This window comes from Typha latifolia, chromosome 7 (assembly GCF_019914945.1).
Source record: "Typha latifolia isolate L0001 chromosome 7, TyphaL0001v2, whole genome shotgun sequence".
Lineage (NCBI taxonomy): Eukaryota > Viridiplantae > Streptophyta > Magnoliopsida > Poales > Typhaceae > Typha > Typha latifolia.
The window spans coordinates 14065626-14087653 of NC_133092.1; the positions used below are offsets into that span (position 1 = coordinate 14065626).

The 22028-nt window shown below is 41.3% G+C and overlaps 3 protein-coding genes across 8 annotated transcripts; 2 read left to right on the forward strand and 1 right to left on the reverse strand.

Annotated features, from left to right (window-relative positions):
- Positions 1 to 2286: 2286 nt before the first annotated feature.
- LOC140791641 (uncharacterized) lies at positions 2287 to 6669 on the forward strand. Of its 5 annotated transcripts, none has more exons than XM_073142243.1 (11): positions 2287 to 2461; positions 3016 to 3121; positions 3234 to 3300; positions 3602 to 3659; positions 3738 to 3829; positions 3934 to 4098; positions 4264 to 4536; positions 5094 to 5320; positions 5513 to 5737; positions 6012 to 6175; positions 6260 to 6669. In XM_073142243.1, exons 1-10 carry the CDS (start codon positions 2367 to 2369, stop codon positions 6123 to 6125), a joined length of 1422 nt encoding a protein of 473 aa, XP_072998344.1. In that variant the 5' UTR covers positions 2287 to 2366; the 3' UTR covers positions 6126 to 6175; positions 6260 to 6669. The 5 variants fall into 5 exon arrangements, with proteins under 5 accessions (XP_072998344.1, XP_072998348.1, XP_072998346.1 ...); XM_073142247.1 differs by having other exon boundaries at positions 2294 to 2461; positions 3773 to 3829; XM_073142245.1 differs by having other exon boundaries at positions 2294 to 2461; positions 3234 to 3296; positions 3773 to 3829.
- A 3479-nt stretch (positions 6670 to 10148) lies between these two features.
- Positions 10149 to 14212, forward strand: LOC140792667 (uncharacterized). Its single transcript, XM_073143789.1, has 2 exons — positions 10149 to 13232; positions 13368 to 14212. The coding sequence occupies exons 1-2, from the start codon at positions 10367 to 10369 to the stop codon at positions 13787 to 13789; spliced, it is 3288 nt and encodes a 1095-aa protein (XP_072999890.1). The 5' UTR covers positions 10149 to 10366; the 3' UTR covers positions 13790 to 14212.
- A 1278-nt stretch (positions 14213 to 15490) lies between these two features.
- Positions 15491 to 19204, reverse strand: LOC140791638 (protein neprosin-like). 2 transcript variants are annotated; one of them, XM_073142240.1, is made up of 8 exons: positions 19074 to 19204; positions 18650 to 18974; positions 18463 to 18549; positions 18127 to 18351; positions 17304 to 17465; positions 17143 to 17196; positions 16892 to 17038; positions 15491 to 16184 (listed from the first exon to the last, which is right to left on the reverse strand). In XM_073142240.1, exons 2-8 carry the CDS (start codon positions 18848 to 18850, stop codon positions 15804 to 15806), a joined length of 1257 nt encoding a protein of 418 aa, XP_072998341.1. In that variant the 5' UTR covers positions 18851 to 18974; positions 19074 to 19204; the 3' UTR covers positions 15491 to 15803. The 2 variants fall into 2 exon arrangements, with proteins under 2 accessions (XP_072998341.1, XP_072998339.1); XM_073142238.1 differs by having other exon boundaries at positions 18650 to 19173.
- Between the last annotated feature and the right edge of the window lie 2824 nt (positions 19205 to 22028).

Consider the following 22028-nt stretch of genomic DNA (forward strand, 5'->3'; position numbering starts at 1 on the left):
GATATCTTAAGCATTTATATTCTAGAGAATTAAATAATGTTGTTTCATAGGCATATTGTCCTTTGTGCTGGAGAGAGGGAGTATGATATATATTTTTAACACCTTGAATATTCATGATGCTCGTTATACTATTGGTGGACATCTAGGACATCGTTACACTATTTCCATAAGGGACTTTTTTTCGTGTATTGGCTTGGTATCCATGGACGTCTATTACCTTGTGAGATAATATGTGCACATTATGACATACTTTTGGCATATTTTGTTGATCTCCTAGAGGCGTCGTATAAAGTATAATTGGTCTCGTAAGTGACATTTATGTCATGTTGATTCATCACTATGTTAGGAGGCTAAAAGTTAGTGTCACTACTTTGATTTACATTCCTATGGTCATGATATATTATGGGACTGGATGAGTGTATTTTGTGAAAGCAGTTAATTTGATGTTTTTCTGATATAATTTGAATGAGAATGATCAATTGAAATTTCATATTAACTTGATTAATGTATTTTGATCGAGTCTTCCTCTATCTACATCAAAGATTTTGGCCACATCGACATCATATCTTCTAACAAATCAGCAAAATATTCTACATTCGTTGCATCAATATCATATCTTTTTAACTCTAGAATCAGTGGAGCACAAGATAAGGGTGGAACGGTCTTTGTTGCCCTGAAACCTAACGGGGGCCTCTTAGTTTTATAGGTAACCATTGTGGGAAGTCTAAATTAACTCTTTTGACTGAAGTAATGATATGATTGATGCTCTTCAAGCCATTATGCAAATTTTAGTGAACTGGGTCTGGATTAAAATGAACTCCTTACTTCTTGTCAATATGCTGCACAGGATTACGTTCATCCTCTTACTAAAAAATACCAAGATTATAAAATATCTCATGTGTCCGCGAGACCAATAGAGCATTAGATTGGTTCACAAATCTTAGCTTTTCTCAAGGCTTTACATTTTTGTGCCTAATATCTCAATAGGATTTTTTTTGTAACGGTGAAAACTAGTCTTAAATAAAAAAAAAATTCTTTTTTAAAAAAAAATTTACATCCTTCCTACTATATTGATTAAATCTCCGATGAAGGAGTGCTGAGCTATTTTAAGAGTCTTTGAGAGGTGTATAATCTCTTATATTTATATAGGTAGAAACAGGGTGGCCAATTGTGCTACCAAGGCAAGTTAGTGTCTAAGATGTTTTGCACCGGAGACAATGGAGGAGGAGCTCCATAAGCTTTATGAGTTTTGACCTATCTGGTGTAAGCAAGCTGATAGGTGTTACTTTAGCTGCTTGCAACTCCTTGATATTGAAAAAAATGAATTATTATTATTATTATTATTAACCAGGACCTTGCTGGTTGTTGTCAGTTAATTTCTAATGACTCGTAGACGGATTAGTTTGCTGCATTGGGGTACTTGGCAGCGCCTTACTGGTTAGCTAAATTATTTAATACTGATGTGGCACCAAGAAATTGAGATTAGATATAGCATAGAAGTAAATAATCCTAATAAATCTTGGTAAGGATACTAATAATATTGGTAAAGTTAGAAGAAGTCGGTCAATATTCTGTGACTCATTGAAGTGTTTAGATATAGACTTTAGACAACATGGAAGCATCGTTGTTAGGTTTGAATGGTCGTTTACGGATAGAGGAGGTAATCTAAGATACAGTGTTTGTTGACGGAGCAATGGGGTGTAAGACTACAGCGTTTAACTAAGAATGTCGGTTGTCGAAACTAGGCACCGACGGTGATAATGATTTGGATAAGAGATTTTATCCCGACTTTCTTTCTTAGCAGTTATACTTAACTAGTTAGTCTTGGGTTGGTACTCGGCGGTAGATATGACTTCCAACTATACTTTCTCGATAGCTTATTCGTGAAGCAACACAATTTCCCATAGAATCTTGGAATATCTTCTTCTTCTTTTTTAAATAAAAATAAATAAATAAAAACTATCGCCAAGCTTCTAGTATAGAATAGAAGAGGAAAAGCAGCTGCAATCTGAGCGAATAATTCTCTCTCTATTCATGGATAGAGAATGGAATGGAATGGAATGGAATAATAAAAGTAAAGTAAATTGGTCATGGTCAAAAGTTTAGAACATCCTAGCACCCACTCGACTGCATCCAGTAGCTACCATACTCTTCGTTGAGTTGGACCTTGGACTTGCCAAATGGGTCTGGCCCAACCAAATAGCCCATTGATTAGGGCTCGGTTCGAGTACGGTCCGGCCCACGTCAGACAGTTAGAAGTCCAATTGAATGGTAGATCCTTGTATCATTCTCCAGCATAGCAAACTATATGCGAACTTGGTCCCAAAGTTTATGAGGTGTCGTCTCTCCGGCGAACTGTTAAACCAATGATGGCGGGAAGCGGCGATCTCGAGATGAAGCGAGAAGAAGATGGGAGCGGATTCGAGTGGGACGACGAGTCGAAGCTCTACTTCCACGCGAGGTACGGAAGAATAAATTACTCTTAACTCAATTCCTCCGTCGAAACCTAGGGTTCCTTTTGTGGTCTGTAGTCATAATTAAATTTATGATGGATGGGAGTTTTAGCCGTCCTTTAGGCGATCTCATAAGCATCTATTCTCAAATTCTTGCTGTGTGTTTGTATCAGTTCTCCCTCCAATGTGGGATTTTTCGCCTTCATGTAGTGGTTTATCCTTGGTCATAATCTTTCGCTAATTCTTGTCCATAAACTCAATAGTAATTGTATGCTGGCTGTAGAACTTGTTCTTTATATCTATTTATTGAGTGAACTTGCGAAAGCTGCTGCATTTGCGGTTCCTGTAAGCCTTTTTAAAAATAAATAAATTATTGACCGATCTTTTCAACTGTAAAAATATTGTTTTTCATGTCATTGCAAGGAAGTACATTCCTCGAAGCATCTAATTTAGTATCTGGTCTTGCCTTTTCTCTTCTTTTTATATGCACAATTTTTTCTTGCTGACTAATTTTTTTTAATGTTAGCTTCCGTATTTTTACCCTTGATTAAATGGTCTTCAGTACTGGATTTTATCATGATCCTGTAGCTGGATGGTACTACAGCAGTAGAGATGGTCTCTATTACGTGTTTGAGAGTGGAAACTATGTGCCCTTGACATGCGATAAGGTACGTAATAATACTTCGTGATGGTTTTTATTATTTTCCTCTCATTTTTTATGATCAATATTTATGATAAACACTGTCTAAAAAATACAATCTTCTATCTTTATGCAAACAGAATGAAGAACTTGAAGCCGCACCATGTATAAAATCATCTGCTAATGAGCTTGTTCAAGAAAAGGCATGTATGTGCTACATATGAGCAATATTTCATTTTGAGGTCTTAGAATTATATATGCTTTTCTTCCTTTTTAATAGCTTTTCTTTTCTGCTGCAGTTTATATCCATGTCTAGCATAGAATAACATCTTAGTCTTTTCATGCCACTTTAAATTGAAACCACCAGTTTGAAAACCATTTAATTTTATAGTCCATAGCAGGTGTGCATAATCTTGTGTTGGTCATGAGATCGAACTAGTCATCCAGTCAAGACAGACTGAATCACCAGCGATTTGATTTACCACCTCTTCTCTTTGTTTCGTACTAGGTCTGCAAGAGAATTCTGTTATTGATGGGAGTGAACAACAGTGCCCACCATCAGGATGGTGAGCAATTGAAAGCCTTATATATGTTAAGTTGGTCGTTTTCTTTTTGGCTTATTTCGTCAACATCTTTTTTTACAGGTTAGAGGACACGCTAATTAATCTGTATCTGTCAGGTTATTCCAACTCAGAAATCAATACTGAGAGCTCACCAAGGGATATGGAAACAAATGGTGAGTAGAACATTAACATGTCAAATCTTTCTTCACTTTATTATCTTTTCCCGGGGGACTGGGCAAAACTTGGTGTAAACAGCTTATCTAGTCTTATTAACCAGGGGAAGAGATACATGGGGTCTGTTCTGAAAGACTGCTTGATAATTTAGCTTCAGATAGGTCACTTGGTTGTCAAGATGACATTATGTCTCAGCAAACTGAAGGTGAAAGGACTCCTGAAAATGTCCAAGATGTACTCGAGTCAAGCAATGGAGTCCCGGAGGAAGGTGATTATGTCAATTTCCATCTTTTCCCAATTCTATTGTTATATATATATATTACTGAAGCAAAACCTTGGCTCATGAATTTTGCTATATTAACATCATTTGGCTTGATGCTGCATATGGCCAATGATAATCTGATATGCCCATTTTATTGTTTTTTTTTTTCAGCAAATGTTTCTTCAGAGGAAGAGAGCTGGCTAGCTCAGTATGGTCAGGTTGCAAGACTAAATAACGAGATTCCAATATCTTTTCCGACAGTTGATCTGTGGGATTGGGAAAAGGTCACGGGACCTGTCAAAAGGAGGAATCAAGAGGCTAGGTTGGTTGGAAGGTTGGTCAGGCGTTCTACCAAATTACATCCTTGTTTGCCTGCTGGTGGTGGTCTTCTAAAGACTGCTGCTATTACTGAAGTTCATCTTGATCTTGTGCGCGTTGCATCAGGTAAACAACTGTTGTAAGTACTTACTCAATGGGCATATATGCCCATCTTTTAAACATAAAATTGCTTCAGGAATCAACCGATCAACCTTTCTTTGATATGAAGGAACCCTAGTTTATCGCCCTTCTTTGTGGTAAAAGTATATACATAATATTGCATCAGATCACATGAGGGTCATTTAGTGTTTATCTGAAACCACCATTTGACCTGACTATCAGGTAGGATGATGTAGCTCACTGCAAAATTTGACCCAAGCATCGCATTATATCATTATTCGTCATAACAATTTTATATATTTCCTATATTATCAGGACCTCCATTAGTTTTACAGCTATTATTGATCATTGACTGCTGATCTGATATTTGGAGTGGCGTTTTCTCCATTGTCTTATTCTCTTGCTTCTTTATTTGTTTATCAATAATAAAAGAATGCTGTTATTTGTACCGGGTCCCAATGTTTTACTCCTGAGATTTCTACATTTTATGTGTTACTATTGCTTTTCTTTTCTTTTATGGAATGACATTATGCACAGTGGACTTGGCAATTTTCTGTTTTCAGGGAAAGTCTACAGGCTGAGGAGCCCTAGCAAAAAATTCTTAGCTTCTTTATCAGCATTCGACTCTTCCAACCCCACCAAAGACTGGGGCTTTCCTGATATCTATAACAGCTTGCAAAGTACTGTGCTAGATACAAAAGAGTCACACTGTGAAGCTGAAGTTGCAAATACCATCTTCAATGATAATGTATCATTTAACATCGCTGAAATTCCTGCTGAAGTTGGCGAGGTGGTTATATTGTTATCTACTTAACTTCTCTTCTCTTACCTTGTGATTATGTGTATCGATGCTTTGTCCACCAATATAATATCCTATCCTTTTTTTGCTTTAAATGTACTTCTCAGGTGTATTTCAATTGGAAATGTGTTTTAGATACTACTACCGTTGTTCACAATGTTTTTAATGTCTTAACTCCTGCAGTATCAGAACATTACTTACAGAGATAGAGCAGCTGAGAGGAGAAGATTACATGGTGGCTCTGGAATAGGTCCAGGACAGAAAGATGTAACAAATAATGACTTCTGTGAGACCGGAACATCTGGGCAATCTTTTGATTCAAAAGAAGCTGCAGCAGAAGCCATGAACTTGTCCTTTGGGAGTGGAAGCTATGCCAGAAGAATTATGGAAAGCATGGGTTGGAAGGATGTAAATTTTTTTTTCTCATAATGGTTTAATTTTAACTTCCTGCATGTGTCATTCCTAACTGGAAACCATGATTGCTCTACCTTCTTTTTTTTTTTACTCTGAAAATATTAATTCTTTTCTCTTCTATGAACTTTTGTTTACTTTGAATTGTCTTCTAGACAATTCTACGTTGTTGGGAGAAAGTTGTGCATGGCAAATTACGACGAGTTATTTCTTTTACAAAGATACTTTTGTCAGCTGCATTGATTTGCTTCTCTTTTGTGATATTATTTAGGGGGAGGCCCTAGGGAGCACTGCAAAGGGTATTCTGGAACCACTGCAACCTGTCGGGAACAAAGGCTATGCTGGTTTGGGATGGAATGAAACCAGATGGAAATCTTTAACATAATCTCTATTCCTTCAAGAAAATCAATGTCATGCTTAATATGCCATTCTCAGGTATTTACAGATTTAATAGATCTGTAGGAAGCAAGAAACTCTTATCTTACGACTGAAACTGTAGTTTCTATGGATGTCGGGCAGCCATTTTTGCAGATAATGTTGCTCATCATCAATATCTTAGTAGGCAGCAATGGCAGCACATCTTGTCGTACCGATGTTGACTCTGAAGGGCTGTTAATAGTGGAATTTTCTTTAGTTTATGGATTTTGACTCGATCAAACCTGGAATCCATTGAGTAAATTGTGGAGCTTGGACAGTTCAGGACCTTCCTTGGAGGATTGAAGTTGGAGTTGGATGCATATTCAGATATGCAATTACTCAATGTTTTGTCATCGGGATACCAGTACTTAATATAAGTATTTACAACATTGCTGAGGGGATCTTTATATCAAAGGTAGAAATGAAAGAGTCGATACTTGTAATGTATTGCTATGGTTCTGGAAAAGCTCATTTTAGGAGCTAATAATATCATTTCCTAAATGTTTGTTTCAGTTCTATTTCTTTGTCTTCTCTTTGTATACACCTGATTGTCTGACCTAATCTCAAAATTTTAAGATATCGCAAGCACGTTGAAATTTAAGTCTGGCTAAAGTTGGGTCTATGGCAGACTTACCCAATAAGCAGAGTTCCAAATAGATTATTAAGCTTAATGTATTTGAATAGAGCTAGGCGATTACCGATAGGTAATCGAATATCTTTATATTTAGCGAGAAACTAAAACACTGTCAAGGAAATCTACTGTGTGCTTAGTGTTATGCACAAGCTTCTCTAGCAAATACATATTATAATAAAACAGAGCTCATAGTGGAGACATCCTTTTGTCTATTTAAAAACTCTAATGTTAGGTAGAAAGTTAAACTAAACATGAGTAAGCATGGAGAGCAAGGAATGCACTAGTTGCGATAAAGGGCAGTGAGATCATGAGAAAGAAAGAAAGAAAGAAAAAGAACATAATTATCTTATAAATTCTTTACTCTATAATGCTCTTTAGTGCCGAAAGAAACAAAAAAAAGAAAGAGAGGGTAATTCCACTAGCCTTAAAATCCGGGGAAGTACACCCACGAGAGACTCATTTAATTGTCTTGTATTTATTTCTAGTGCATGCTCACTGAAGTAAACAACTCCAAATTGACTTTGAACAAAATTATATATTTGAGCTGAGGGTTAGTTCGATCCAATTATTTGGACCATGGCAGTGATGCATGGGCCAGTGCATGGATTGATGAGGGGTTGTGCTTCTTAATATCAGATGAGCTAGTAGATAAGCATATCAAGTACCAAGGAGATTTTTGAGGCTCTAAACTTTGTGAATCCTTTTAAATGAATACGTCCTTTTTATTATGTGGTCCAAAGATCAAAAAGCAATTAGGGAGTGCACTTTCGAGGCTTGAAAGGGGCTTCTCTTGTTTCTTTCTTCTCCTATCTCCAGATATATCTATCTATCAATCAAACGGACGGGTCCCTCATGTAATTAATGAACGACAATATATTTTTACATAAACTTAATGACCAACCTAATTAATTCCTCTCTTTAGTTTAACTGCTAAAAGAAATCAATCGTTGTCTGTGGCTTACTGTTTATTGTCTGAGAGAGAGAGATACAAAATGCAACCTCATGATTGGTTGTATTATAATTCGTATATATGTACTTCAGCTTGGTTAATAAAATTAAAGTTTAACGTACGTAGATCTATCTACATATAATACTAAATCTAACGCGAATATTATACAAAATTTTCCACTCTAATATGCTTGAAGAAAAAGCGGCAGATCCGTAGCCATAAAGAAAATAAGTTCCGGACACTCTCCACTTTATATAATAATTAATCTCTTTATACACTAATTTATACACTAAGTATATCTTTCTCTTCTTCTTCTTCTTTTTTTTTTTGTTGTTGTGTATATTCCCTCTCACCTACTACTGCCTGCATGCAATCCATAATCTACAACGGTCGCATCTGGATCCAAAATTATCCACTTGCATCTGGATCTACAACGTTTCTTAATTAATGAAACAAAACGGTCCATTAATTAATCACTTTCTTAATCAACTCCACTAGAGATAGCGGTAATCCGATCGAGTTTTATCAAAGTAATAAGATCAATTAGGTTAATTAGTTGGAAGGGCATGAGCAACGACGTCAATGGGGTCTTCTTCTCGCCTTTTGATGGAGGGGGTGGGTTTGTTTGTCTCCTTCGCCTCGCCAATCGACAAAAAATTCCCCACTATAAGCTGTCCATGGCTCGTTTGGCTCTTCCTCTCATCACAACTAGTAATAATTTATATATAGACATACAAAAGGAGGTTTAATTAGGTTAAGAAGATTAAATTAAGAAAAATATCCATGCATGAGCATGAGCATGAGCATGATGAATCCACCATCTCTTGCTCACATGTCTGCTCTTATTAACTTATTGTTTCTTGTCACTCCAACCCATGTGCCCTACCATCCCTCGTGCTTAGATTCTTTAAAACTTTACTACCTCCTTCATTGTACCTATTATTAATTATACCCATCATTAATTAATATTTTTAATCTTAAACTCACTACATCTTCTTCCTTTTCAACATCATGTATATATATATATATATGAAAAATAGATAGGGTGAGATGCTATGGGAGCAAATTTAAGTGTTCACAAACTCACGTGATAGCTAGAGGGATAACATTTTGAATTAGTTGATTCCTTTTTCTTCTAGCTGGTGTTATTGTGAAATATTAAAATATTTTAATACAAGATGGCATCTATCACATGACTTCACCAAAGTTGCAAGCTTAGATATATATATATATATATATAAAATGGAAGCGTGAATAGAGAAAATAACAGTAGCTAGCTTAGATAGAGTGGGAGTAATCGCTATGTGAAAAACTTTGAGAAGGGCCGTGGTTGAATGATTGGGCATTTAAATTGTCTCAGAGGTTATAAGTTAATCGCTTCATATTATAAAACCAGCCGCGCTTCTAATTAATGATCATCATCATACATGGTTGTAAACAATATTATTGCACAACTTTTAAAACCCAATCTTTGTCGACTAGAGAGTAGAGATGGATCCAATCTCCGTAACAATTCAAATGATCAAATGACTTAATTTACAAGAGATCATTAATTACATTTATATATATATATATATATATATATATATATATATATATATAATGTACTTGCCTATATGATGATGATGATGATCATGATCATGATCATGATCAGTAATTATATATTTACAAGTGGAATTAATGGTAGATCTAGATCTGTGATGTACCAGGTGCATGGCCTTGACGAAGTATTCACAGCCCATAATAGAGAATTAATGGCGGCTTCCTAGCAGCAAAAAAGTACAGGCAAGGCAGGTTAGTACATAATTAATTAAACAAGAAAAGAAAGGGGGGTAGATTAGAGCATTTACAAAGAGAAACAAATGCACAACTCTACTTGATGCTGCCTGCTTAATTTGTTAATTTCACTCTTTCGTCAAACTGGGGGTAGATCTGGGTGTGACCATTGGGAGCAGTAGTAGTGAATTAAATAAGTAGCTACAGAGCATCATTTATTATTATTATTTTATTTATTTGTAGCAGAACTCTTTTATCTTATGTGTGTGTGTGTATGCGTTTTTTATTTTTATTTTTATTTTTATTTTTTATGCCAAACCCGTAGGACCAAGTTACCTAATTTTATCTGTGTGTAAATGTAATGAGTGAGCTATAGAAGGTGTGGAGATCATGTTACTCTACTTATCCAACTCATAAAGCTGCTTCATGCTATATATATAGTCTACAAACTAGTCTGCTGTACTAATTAATTAAGCTGCTCTTCCATGTATAATGATCTATTAAACAAATTTATATGCAAAATTAATATTGAGAATTCCAATTTCTCTCAAAGTCTGAAGCAGCATGATGATGGCCTACCTGGTGCTCGGTCTTGGATCCGGAGATTCTGGGACTTTGAAGTCCCCATATAAACCCATTCTCTTTATTCTTTTTTTTCTTTCTTTCTTTCTTTTTTTTTTTAAAGAAAAATAAAATTATTGTGTGAGCCATGGTTGTCCCTCCCTCTCCTCACTTCTCACTTCTTCTTCTTCTCTCTCTACCCGAAATTAAACTTCACAAATTGAGAGCAAACTGTAGATAGACAAAGTGATAAAGCCGACGACGACGACGACGACGATTACTACTAGTAATGCCTATAGTAGGAGTCGGTCCCCAATGGAGGATTCTACTATTACTACTAGTAATGGCGTTCCTCTCTTTAGATGCTTCCCTTGCCATCGACGCGCAGGGAGAGGCGCTGCTTTCCTGGAAGCGGACACTCAGCGGCTCTTCAGTCGACAGGCTCTCGGATTGGGTGGCGACCGCACCCAACCCTTGCCGGTGGTTCGGCGTGTCCTGCGACTCCGGAGGACGGGTGGTGGAGCTCCATTTGGAGTACGTCGACCTCCTCGGCGGCGTGCCGCCTAATCTGACCGTGATGGCTGGGTCGCTGACGAAGCTCGTGCTGACGGGGACGAATCTATCCGGGCCAATCCCGGCCCAGCTTGGCGACTTGTCGCAACTCACCTACCTCGATCTGAGTGGCAACTCGCTCACGGGCACGATCCCGAGCGGGGTGTGCCGCAGCGGGAGCCGACTCGAGAGGCTCTACCTGAACTCAAACCGCCTCGAAGGGCCCATCCCTGACGCCATTGGGAATTTGTTATTCCTCAAGGAGTTGATTGTGTACGACAACCAGCTCGCGGGAGCCATCCCGGCCGCCATTGGTAGGCTCACCGCCTTGGAGGTGGTCCGAGCGGGCGGGAACAAGAACCTGGAAGGCCCGCTGCCTCCCGAGATCGGTAACTGCACCAGTCTCATCATGCTCGGACTCGCCGAGACCAGCGTCTCCGGTCCCCTGCCCTCCAGCTTGGGGAAACTCAAGAATCTCCAGACTTTGGCGATCTACACGGCGTTGCTCTCCGGCCCCATCCCGCCCGAGCTCGGCCAATGCGGCGACCTCCAGAACATCTACTTGTACGAGAACGCGCTCTCCGGTTCCATTCCTCCCCAATTAGGTGGGCTCAAGAAGCTCAAGAATCTGCTGCTCTGGCAGAACGACTTGGTCGGCGTCATACCGCCGGAGTTGGGTGGGTGCCTTCAGCTGGAGGTGGTCGACCTCTCGATGAATGGGTTGACCGGCCGGATACCGTCGTCCGTCGGTAATCTCACCACCCTCCAGGAGCTCCAGCTCAGCGTCAACCAGGTCTCCGGCACGATCCCTCCTGAGCTCGCCGGATGCGGCAACCTGACCGACCTCGAGCTCGACAACAACCAAATCTCCGGCGCCATCCCGGCAGAGCTCGGCCATCTCCGGAATCTCCGGATGCTCTACCTGTGGGCCAACCGGCTGACTGGGACCATCCCGCCGGAGATCGGCGAGTGCGTTAATCTAGAGGCCGTGGACCTCTCGCAGAACGGCCTCACGGGATCCATCCCGAGGGGGATCTTTCGGCTGCCGAGGCTCGCCAAGTTGCTGCTCCTCGACAACGACCTCGCAGGGGAGATCGCGCCGGAGATCGGGAACTGCACATCGCTAATCCGCTTCCGCGCTGGGGGCAACCGGATCGCGGGGGCGATTCCGCCGGAGATCGGGACGCTGAGGAACCTCAGCTTCCTCGACCTCGGGGAGAATCGCCTCTCCGGCGCCATCCCGCCGGAGATCGCGGGGTGCCGTAACCTCACTTTCGTCGACCTGCACGGCAACGCAATCGGCGGTGTCTTGCCGGAGGGACTCTTCGAGGGTCTCGTCTCCCTCCAATTCCTCGATCTCTCCAACAATTCCATCGGCGGCGCGTTGCCCTCGGATGTCGGCCTCCTCACCTCGCTCACCAAACTAGTCCTCAATGGAAACCGGTTCGCCGGGCAGATCCCAACGGACATCGGCTCGTGCTCCCGCCTCCAACTACTGGATCTCGGCGGGAACGCATTTTCTGGAGAGATTCCGGCCAGCATTGGGAAGATCCCAGCGTTGGAGATCACCTTGAATCTGAGCTGCAACGACTTCTCGGGCAAGATCCCGTCGGAGTTCGCCGGCCTCGCTAGACTCGGCGTCCTCGACCTCTCCCATAACCAGCTCTCCGGTGACCTCCAGCCTCTCTCCGGCCTGGAGAACCTTGTCGCCCTCAACATCTCCTTCAATAACTTCACCGGCCGCGTCCCCGAGACCGCCTTCTTCTCCAAGCTCCCGATCGCCGACCTCGAGGGCAACTCCGCCCTCTGCCTTGCCCGCTGCTCCGGAGGCGGCTACGGGGACCGCGACAAGATGTACGCCCGACGCGCCGCTCGCATTGCCACGGCGGTGCTCCTCTCCGCTGCCGTCATCCTTCTCGCAGCGGCGGCGCTCATCCTCCTCGGCCGTCGTCGGCGATCTCTCCAAGGCGGCGGATGCGAGGACCGGGAGAAGGAAGGGGACATGTCGCCGCCGTGGGAGGTGACTCTGTACCAGAAGCTCGAGATCAGTGTAGGCGACGTAGCACGGAGCCTGACGCCGGCAAACGTGATAGGCCGCGGATGGTCAGGCACGGTGTACCGCGCCCGGATCCTATCGACCGGCTTAACGATTGCCGTCAAGAAGTTCGGTGGGTGCGACGAGGCTTCCACGGCGGCATTTGCGAGCGAGATCGGAGCCCTGGCGCGCGTGCGGCACCGGAACATTGTGCGCCTCCTAGGCTGGGCAGCGAACCGCCGAACCCGGCTCCTGTTCTACGACTACCTCCCAAACGGGACATTAGGGAGTCTCCTCCACGGCCACCGGGGAGAGAGGGCAGCCTCGGGAGTCGTGGTGGAGTGGGAGGTGAGGTTGGGGATCGCGGTGGGGATAGCGGAAGGCCTCGCCTACCTCCACCACGACTGCGTCCCCGGCATCCTCCACCGCGACGTGAAGTCGGACAACGTCCTCCTGGGTGAGCGGTACGAGGCGTGCCTCGCCGACTTTGGCCTTGCCCGCGTCGCCGAGGACAGCGCCGACTCCACACCGACCCCGTTCGCTGGATCGTACGGCTACATCGCCCCAGGTACGTTCGTACATAGATATATGTACGGCAATCGCTCTAATTTGTTTTGTTTTGTTTTGTTTTGTTTTGTTTTGTTTTGTTTTGTTTTTGGTATGGAATGGATGATCGATTTTATTTATGACTGGTACGTAACAGAGTACGGGTGTATGAGGAGGATTACGAAGAAGAGCGACGTGTATAGCTTCGGGGTGGTATTGCTGGAGATGATAACAGGGAGGAGGCCGGTGGAGGCAGTGTTCGGCGAGGGGCAGAACGTGGTGCAGTGGGTGCGGGAGCACCTGCGGAGCAAGCGAGACCCGGTGGAGGTGGTGGACCCCAGGCTGCAAGGAAGGCCTGATACTCAGGTCCAGGAGATGCTCCAGGCCCTCGGGATCGCCCTGCTCTGCGCCAGCACGCGCCCCGACGACCGGCCCACCATGAAAGACGTCGCCGCTCTCCTCCGCGAGATCCGACACGACGATGACGACGCCTCCGGAGGAGCAGACCAGCCGCGCAAGCACAACTCCAGCTCTGCTCATCTCTCTTCCCCTGCAGCCGCCGCCGCCGCCCGACATTAACTTCAACAACAAGTCATGAGCTAAACTCCCTAGCTCGTTTCGTTCTCCTCCCGCTCCCCGTCTCCCTTGTTTCCGGGGCGTCAAGATTCGTGCTGATATATGATTTAATGATCCAAGGTGGGCCAACCGACACGAGGAATGCACAGGGATCAGGGAGATTGCCTGGATTGTTAATTGAATGGGAATAAGTGTCGGGGCTGGTGAAAAAGGGAGGTGAGGACGAGGATATGGTGGAAGGAAAAAAGGTACGTCGTTGTGTGTGATTGATTGAGATTGGTCTGTTGTAATATGTAATGATGTGTCTCCATCTCTCTGTCTGTCTGTGTGAATATTGGATTTGATTGATAGCTTAGTTAATTTTTATTGGTCCGCTGTGTCACGTTATTGTCAAAAATATGACACATCCTCCGTAATCGCTCACAAGCCTGCTGTTTGTTGGTATTGACTCCAATATATAGAATAAACTCATTGCTGCTCTCTCTCAGCAAAAATTATTAGCTAGCCCAGCCCAGCCCAGCCCAGCCCAGCCCAGCTTGTCATCATGCCTGCTAAAATGCTAATGCTCCGTAATGAGTAGTGGTGTGGCGGCTTGCGTTCAGTCCATTTCCTTCATACGAGTGGGTCCATATATACATATCCAAGTGTGAATTTATGCACTATGTGCAGTTAATAATTACCCATTAATTTGTGGCTTATTCTGCTACTGCAATAGTGGAATTCCCATCTGGAACGCTGACATTTCGTTTCATATAATGCTATTCATGCACTGATCGATACAAAATTCTCAAAATTGTAGAAATTCAATTGCCCCGGGATACATTATATATACAGTTAATTACGTAACTTTTGTTGATTCTATCTAATATTCTTCTTCTTCTTCTTCTTCTTCTTCTTTCTCGTGTTCTTCCGATAAGGATCTATATTCCACCACTGAGCAAGATCCAGTATGTGATGTTTGGCAGGCATGGAGTAACCCCAGTAGTCAACTAAGAAACAACCTAACTAGTCATAGAAGGGCCATTAATTCCTAAAACCCTACCTCTTATGGGCCTATCAAAGAAGGATCATATATCACCTACCTCTTATGGGCTGGGCCGATATGCCGAGTATCCAAGCTTTCTTAGAGGCAATTCCCACGAGGAAAATGACGCAGATTTATTATGGGTTGGATATTGGACCCAAAGTGTTGGGATCTTTTGGGACGTCCTATTCAATGGTCATGTGCTCTGTTACCCTCCTCATGTAGCAATCCACAGATGCCTAAATCCTCTCTCTCTCTCTCTCTCTCTCTCTCTGAACATGAATGAGTGAATGCACTAGTACATTTATCATTAATTACCGATGCAATATATATATATGTGTGTGTACGTTTACCTTTCCCTTTTTTTTTTAATCTGCAGTACTATTTAATGCTCCTAGTATTGACCGCATTTATAGCTTAGAAGGAAATGGCACCCAGATCACTCCTTTCACCTCATAAATTTACTTTATCTTATCCATTCTCCTGATCGATCGTAGAAAGAATGCTGTGCAAATTATCCATTCTCTCTCTCTCTCTCTCTCTCTTCCTCTCAAGCTCAGGATCAGGGTCCAAAATAAGTGAAAATTCCACCAGATACTACTTGGTTGATGCTCCTTCCAGCCTTGTAACTGTGAATTAGAAAGATGAAGTACATATATATAAATACATGCATGCACAAATTAACAAAACATAGTGTAGCCTTGTTATCTATATTACTCGTATGATTTTCTGAATGTACACCGCCCTCGGAACCTCAATTACACATATGATGAGCAAGCTAAACTAGGAAACCATAAATATATAAGTAATTATATCTAGGGAAAACCTAATGAAAAATGAAAAGAAAAGAAAAAAAAAAACCACCAGAAACAACAAACCGTATCATGATCATGATCGACCACCTAAGAGAAGAAACTTTTGTTGGGTAAGAAGAAGAAGAAGAAGAAGAAGAAGAAGAAGAAAAAGAAAACAAAAGGAAAAATCCAAACGTAGCTAGGGACATCTCACATTTCTTCCTGGACCACCATAATAGAAGTAGTTGCCCCAGGCTCTATTCGACCCACCTCTTATGTCATAGCAATTGGGATGGTCAGCCAAAAGATGCAGGTTATTGGATATGGGGATCAAATTATTATCCCAATCAACTATCTGCAAGTTTCGAAAATACGCAGCTCGATTGAATCCTTCTCCGGCGAAATGGCCACTGCCCATCTGTGTCGGCGTGTGGAACCCTGAGGGTCTGGTGTTAACGATCTCTCCTCCAAACTGCACCATGCTCGCGTGCGTCCTTAGATGACTGAATAGGAATGACGGCCAGTAGCCCACCAGAATCCCTGATCCAAATTCCAGCCACCAATGTCCATGCTTTGGATCCTATATACCATCACATTACGTACGTACAATTTTACTAACTTGGCTAGCTCGTAATATAACTACACTAATACTGTGTACATTTGAAAAAGGCTGGTGGAGGGATGCAGTGCAATGTGTCAGGTGTTAATTAGGATTGGTACGTATAAGAGAGAGAGAGAGAGAGAGAGAGAGAGAGAGAGAGAGAGGAGGAAAAGCAAAAGGCAATCGATTTCATCAGGCCTTTCTTTTTTGACCACCAGACATGCATACTTGTTTCTCACTGCAACTAACAAAGGGAAGATGAAGAAGTTACAAAAAAGTGAAATAATTTTTGCTACGTAGGATAACAAATTAATGGTTAATAGGTAGAGGTGTCGTGATGACTGTTGCATAGTGATGATAGTGTGAGGCCAAGGGAGTACGGAGGAACAGAAAAGGTCCCAATGGAGAGATGAATTTGGTACGAAGTGGGATTTAATATATTCCGAAGACAATATGAGTGAGTGCGAAGTGACATAGCTGTCCATGAATCAATGATCTAACTACTATTTTGAATTTATAATAGCTAGCAAAGAGTGGGGTCAAAACAAAAGTGATACGGAGAAGGTCCACCTCAACTCGATCAGTGTGTGGGGTTAAGTTGGATTGAATTGGTTTATTAATATATATTAAGTAAATAGACTTAGTACGGTTGCAGTAAACTCCAATTATAATTTTGGAGAAATTACCTTCCATATTAGTAGACTAATGTCGAATTGCCTTCCATTATAGATGGATGTTGGTGAAATGGCTGCTCCAATTGCAATCTTGTTATTTGTTTGGACAAATCCGGCACAGAAGAGATTGTAGCATCCTGTCTCTTGATACGCATCAGTCTGCAATGTATTATTACAAACAATTTAAGACTCTCATAGTTGTTTTCATTAATTTTAAATATGAATGAGCTGTGCTTTCCAAGGTTTTAAAGAGTACTACTTACAGTCCAGTAGGTAAAAAATCTCGGGGAACCATCCCCATAGAGCTGAGGGCTTATCTGACAGAAAAAGAAAGGTAAATATACATGTATTAATTATTCAAAATGGTTTTGGTTTAACTAATATCCAATTATATATATATATATATATCCATAGAGATTTCTACCTGCCATCCAGCTTCGATGGTGTTGAGATCATTGCCGAAGGATCCGGAGATTAGCCAAATCTGGGACAAGCTGAACTCAGAAGGACTGGTCACTCTTGGTGACCACACATTTAAGCTAGCTTTAGCACCATACTGCTCTCCCATTACATACCCAACTGCATGCTGCAATCATGAGAGGTACATACAGCTATTAATCTCAGTACGTACGTACTCGAGGTATCAAATGCTCTTACTTACTTCAACTGCATCAAGGTTTCCTGATAATTGAAATATGTGAATCTAACTAATCTGCAATAAAGAATCCAATCGATATGAGAGCCTTGGTCCTCGATGTGTTGTTATTTTTTTTAAAGTCCTACATTGTGATGAATACTATACAATAAGACAATTTCTTGCAGAAAGATTAATACTAATTTAGTCAAATGCCTCTTCTTGGTTTCCTTTCTGAAGCTTCTTCTGTAGATGCACATGGCAATATCTTATTCCAACCTTAATTTCCGGGTCGTGTATATCATCGATTACACTGTTTGAAGTCACTATTGCAAGAACCGAGGTCTATTGCTTCTTCCAATGCAGCTCAAAACCAAAAAAAAGAAAAAGAAAAAAAACAATAGGGAGGAAGTCTCTGTTCTCAAAATTTTCAGATTATATAATTTGATTTTTGACTAATGCAAGGAAGGTAGAGTAACGGTGAACAGATGATATATATATATGTCTGAACTTGGATTCTCTAGCCATTTGTTTGTTTGTTTGTTTGTTTGTTTGTTTTCAAGAACAACTTTAAGAGATGGAATCTGCATTAATTGAGAGTTGAATAGCTAACCTCGTGGCCGCTGCTGGTCGAATCGCGGCGCACTCTTCCGGCCGGCTTCATCCCAAATCTTCGGACGGAGCTTGCTCTCAGTATGTCCTCTTCTTTGGTTCTTCGAATAGGCACGCTTCCATCCGGGCAAGACTCACCCGAATCTCTCCATGCCTGGAACAGGAAGAATGCGTCGTCTATTGTGCTACTACTCGAGTTCTGGCCTTTGGGCCTCTCAGGTGGATCCTGCAACCCAGGTAGAAATGAACAAGCTCTCATCTCAAATCGCAGCCTCTAATTAGCCATACATGTCACAAAATTTATAAAACAGAAGAGATAAGTATGTAAAAAATGTACCGATGGGTTTTGACCTTTCAGCATTGGATGATCAAATGCTGGTTGGAGATGACAAGGAACGCAGTCAATCAAATCACCATCAGGACTCTGGTACAACATCAAGATCGGCTAATTAGTCGCACACACACGCACATATATATATATAAGACGATCAAAAAGAGATGGAAACTGGGTAATGCATGCATGCCTTGATAGTTTTCAGAGAAGGTTTGTTCAGCTTCTTCAAATGAGCTTTAACCCTTTTGTATCGTAACATCTTTTCACTGGGTTGAAGAGTGCTGTTCCCTGGGGAAGCCGAGAAGACCCGAGTGATAGGAGCAAAGAGTAGGAAGGCAACAAAACAAATGGCAATGATTGGGGAAGGTTTGTAGTTGCAGCTAGAAGCCATCCCAGGGGAATTTAATTTGGTGGTAGTATCTTAATTTCTTGTTCTCCTCTTTCTTCTTCTTCTTCTTCTTCTTCTTCTTCTTCTCCTTCTCCTTCTCCTTCTCCTTCTCCTTCTTCTTCTAGAGCTGCGCTGTTTGTATCCGTGCACATCAGTTTGGTTGTCTTCTTCCTTCGATCATATTGACCCCTTTGCCTATAAAGAGAAAGAGTAAAAAAATACTAGCCTTGGGTTGTCCAGATCAGGAGCACAACTCCCACTAGCGAGCAGACCCTCCCGACCAAACGTATTCATGGAATTCAGTCAACTAGATAGCTATGGGCGGGCTCTCCACTAATTCCAATGCCCACCCACTAATATATTAACATCAAAACCATCCATCCCTTGCTTGCCTTTTGAATACAATTCTTTCTTTTCGCATTTCTTTCTTCAATATTTGAACCATGGGAGTAGTGGGGTGTGGGCACTGGCTGGCAGAACTTTCAAGCGTGAGGTAATAAAGAGAAAAGTTATAAATGGGTGGGGTTCTCTCAGGGATCAGGTGCGGTGCTCCTCATGTGGGCAAGGAACGAACAATGGAGGACAAGTGGTAATCTAAGTGGGTATCGTCCATAGAGACACTAGTAAAATTTTCCTTTCCTTTTGTTTTAATCTTTTTATTTTTATTTTTTTATTTTAAGCTATTCCCTATTCATGATTTCATTGGTAGGACTAGACGGACAGAATGAGGGGTTTCCGACTCCCAAAATAGCTTACAAAGCCAGCAAACTTTAGCTTTCTCTTCTTTTCAGTTACTTCCTGATGGGATTTTATATATGTCCTTGTGGTTCTTTCTCCAATTCTTGCCTCTAAGTGGGAAACTAGACATGATACTGGGTTCCACCTTCTCTTTCTCTAGCCTCTCTTTACTCACTTATACATGTTGTGCTAATTTATTGCAGACGGTCTTTTTCAAATATATATATATAAATATATATATTGCAGTGCAGACGCTTCGTTAAAATTTACAAGCCAAAGCTAAATCACTTTTACTTCTTATTGATCAATAAATACTAGTTTTAATTATTCCTTTTAGAGAGAGAGAGAGAGAGAGAGATTTAGAGAGATTTCAAAAGATTCTTTACTACTCCTAGAGGTTGAAGCAGTTTTCAATAGGAAAAGGCCGATCGACATTATAATAAAAGATGGTCCGTACGCATAGTAACATCCAATCCATTAATTATCAGATAAAAGTTTCAGCTGGAATATGCAAAGAGTAGTTGGTTGCACTAAAATTATGATCAACTATACCCCTAATAAGTTAACAAGTTAATCCATTTAGAAAAAAAATAGTAAATTATCCAAATAATCTCAAATCACATGTCTCCTCCACTAAACCCATGTTGATCACCTCGTTGGAGTACTTCAATGGAGGCGACGATCCAATTATTGTTGATTCGACATGTAACCTTCCCATCGAAGCCTCGCCATCACTGCTCTTCAGAAACCTGATTAGCTTAGACGGAGTGTTGCTATTGTCATCAGACTCCTCTCCATTTGTCGAGTCGGCATAGCTCCTGAATCCAAAAGTAAATGAGGCTACTCGACTTCTCACCGATGAATATGCGCGCCTTGCTCTCAGCGGTGTAGCGATCGAGCGTCTTCACAAGCCGTGAGACGACGAGCCTGGCTCGCCGAAAGACGAACCCGAGAAGATTGAAGGGGATTGCCATGAGCAGTGGCGGACGTTGGCGGAGATCTTGTAGGAGAGCTCGGTAAATGGAACGAAGAGGATGAAGTGGCCGATCAAGAAGTTGGTGAAGAAGCCGAACCCAAATGACTTGGCCAGCTCAGCCCTTGCCCTTATCCTCACCGTGGGCGAAAGCTCCTCCTTAAAATTGGCGGATGGATTCGTCGGTGTTGCCCCTTGCCAATGTTGCTGATGGTGAGATAGGGAAAGGGAGAGAGGGCAAGGTGGGGGATTGTTTGTCTTAGCCGGCTGGTGCCTGACTATAGCAATCTGGGACAGGGAGGCGATGTTGGCGGCTAACGATGGTGAAGGGATGACTGATGATGGTGAAAGTGAGGAGTTTGTGATGGTGGATGGGGAGAGGAAGACGATAAATTTTAATAATAAATTAAATTTAATTATATGTATATATATCCTTTTATTTTAATTTAATTAAATAGTTTATGAGGGCATCTAAGTTATTTTAGAGTTAATTAATTATTGCATAAGCTAACTAGCCCAACTTTTCTGATGGTAGATTAACGGAAGAGTCACATTGAAATTTGCTAAAAGTTTAGGGGCAATATTGTAACATAAAAAAGTTTACGAGGGCTCCGTAAAAATCGGGTATAGTTTAGGGAGTGTTAGTATAATTAATCCTAAAAGTTTTACTAATCGTGTTATTGATTAGCTTGCTAATTATGTTAGGATCATAGGTTGTAGTTGTACTTGGATAGAGAATTTTCTTGTGATTTTCTACCATCGGATTGAAACTTTTTATAACAAAAAAAAAAAAAATTTATAATATATATTTAAAAAATAATGAAAGTATTTTAAACACATGGGTCAAGGCATTTTGTGGGCCTCTCTAATTAGCATCTCTTTTTTGAGAGCTAGCTCTGGCAATTATGTTTGCCACTTCCTTAGCAGTACACTTTTCTACTCTTTGGGTTTCCCACAAAATTAAGCCCATTCACTGTTCAGGCACTGTTGGAAAAGGAGCTCTGAGACTTATTAGTGACCACTATCTTTTGTCATATGGGGGTAAAAGATTAGGATATCTCAGTGCGAACAATGCTTGCCAGAGTTAGGCTACAGATACGATTCTATCTCCACTAACGAGAAGAAATTATATATTTGCCCATCTATGCCATACTCGATCATATATATTCCGCCTATGTCAGCATGTTAGGCTTTGGCAAACTGTTCTTATGCCATCGATCGCTAATTATCTAGAATCTAGATGGAGAAGTTGAGATGACATTTATCTCGATATCTACATTTGTTAATATTAGGTATTATATATATATATATATATATATATATATATATGTAATTAAATTTGCATGTCAAAATAAGTGAGCAGATTGCAGCCCGCAGTATGCATAAGAACGTGTGATTATTCGCTTTCACAGGCGTGCAATACGGAAATAGATATATATATATTTATATATATATATTCAGCATCCTACT

Excerpts from the sequence above, each read along its gene's own strand:
- LOC140791641 (XM_073142243.1), top strand. The coding sequence starts at position 2,367 with ATGATGGCGGGAAGCGGCGATCTCGAGATGAAGCGAGAAGAAGATGGG. Across the intron at positions 3,660-3,737 it reads CAGTGCCCACCATCAGGATG|GTTAGAGGACACGCTAATTA; the intron begins GTGAGCAATTGA and ends CTTTTTTTACAG. Across the intron at positions 4,537-5,093 it reads TCTTGTGCGCGTTGCATCAG|GGAAAGTCTACAGGCTGAGG; the intron begins GTAAACAACTGT and ends TTCTGTTTTCAG.
- LOC140792667 (XM_073143789.1), top strand. The coding sequence starts at position 10,367 with ATGCCTATAGTAGGAGTCGGTCCCCAATGGAGGATTCTACTATTACTA. Across the intron at positions 13,233-13,367 it reads GTACGGCTACATCGCCCCAG|AGTACGGGTGTATGAGGAGG; the intron begins GTACGTTCGTAC and ends GGTACGTAACAG.
- LOC140791638 (XM_073142240.1), bottom strand. The coding sequence starts at position 18,850 with ATGGCTTCTAGCTGCAACTACAAACCTTCCCCAATCATTGCCATTTGT. Across the intron at positions 18,550-18,649 it reads CTTCTCTGAAAACTATCAAG|AGTCCTGATGGTGATTTGAT; the intron begins GCATGCATGCAT and ends ATGTTGTACCAG. Across the intron at positions 17,039-17,142 it reads GATTTTTTACCTACTGGACT|ACTGATGCGTATCAAGAGAC; the intron begins GTAAGTAGTACT and ends AATACATTGCAG.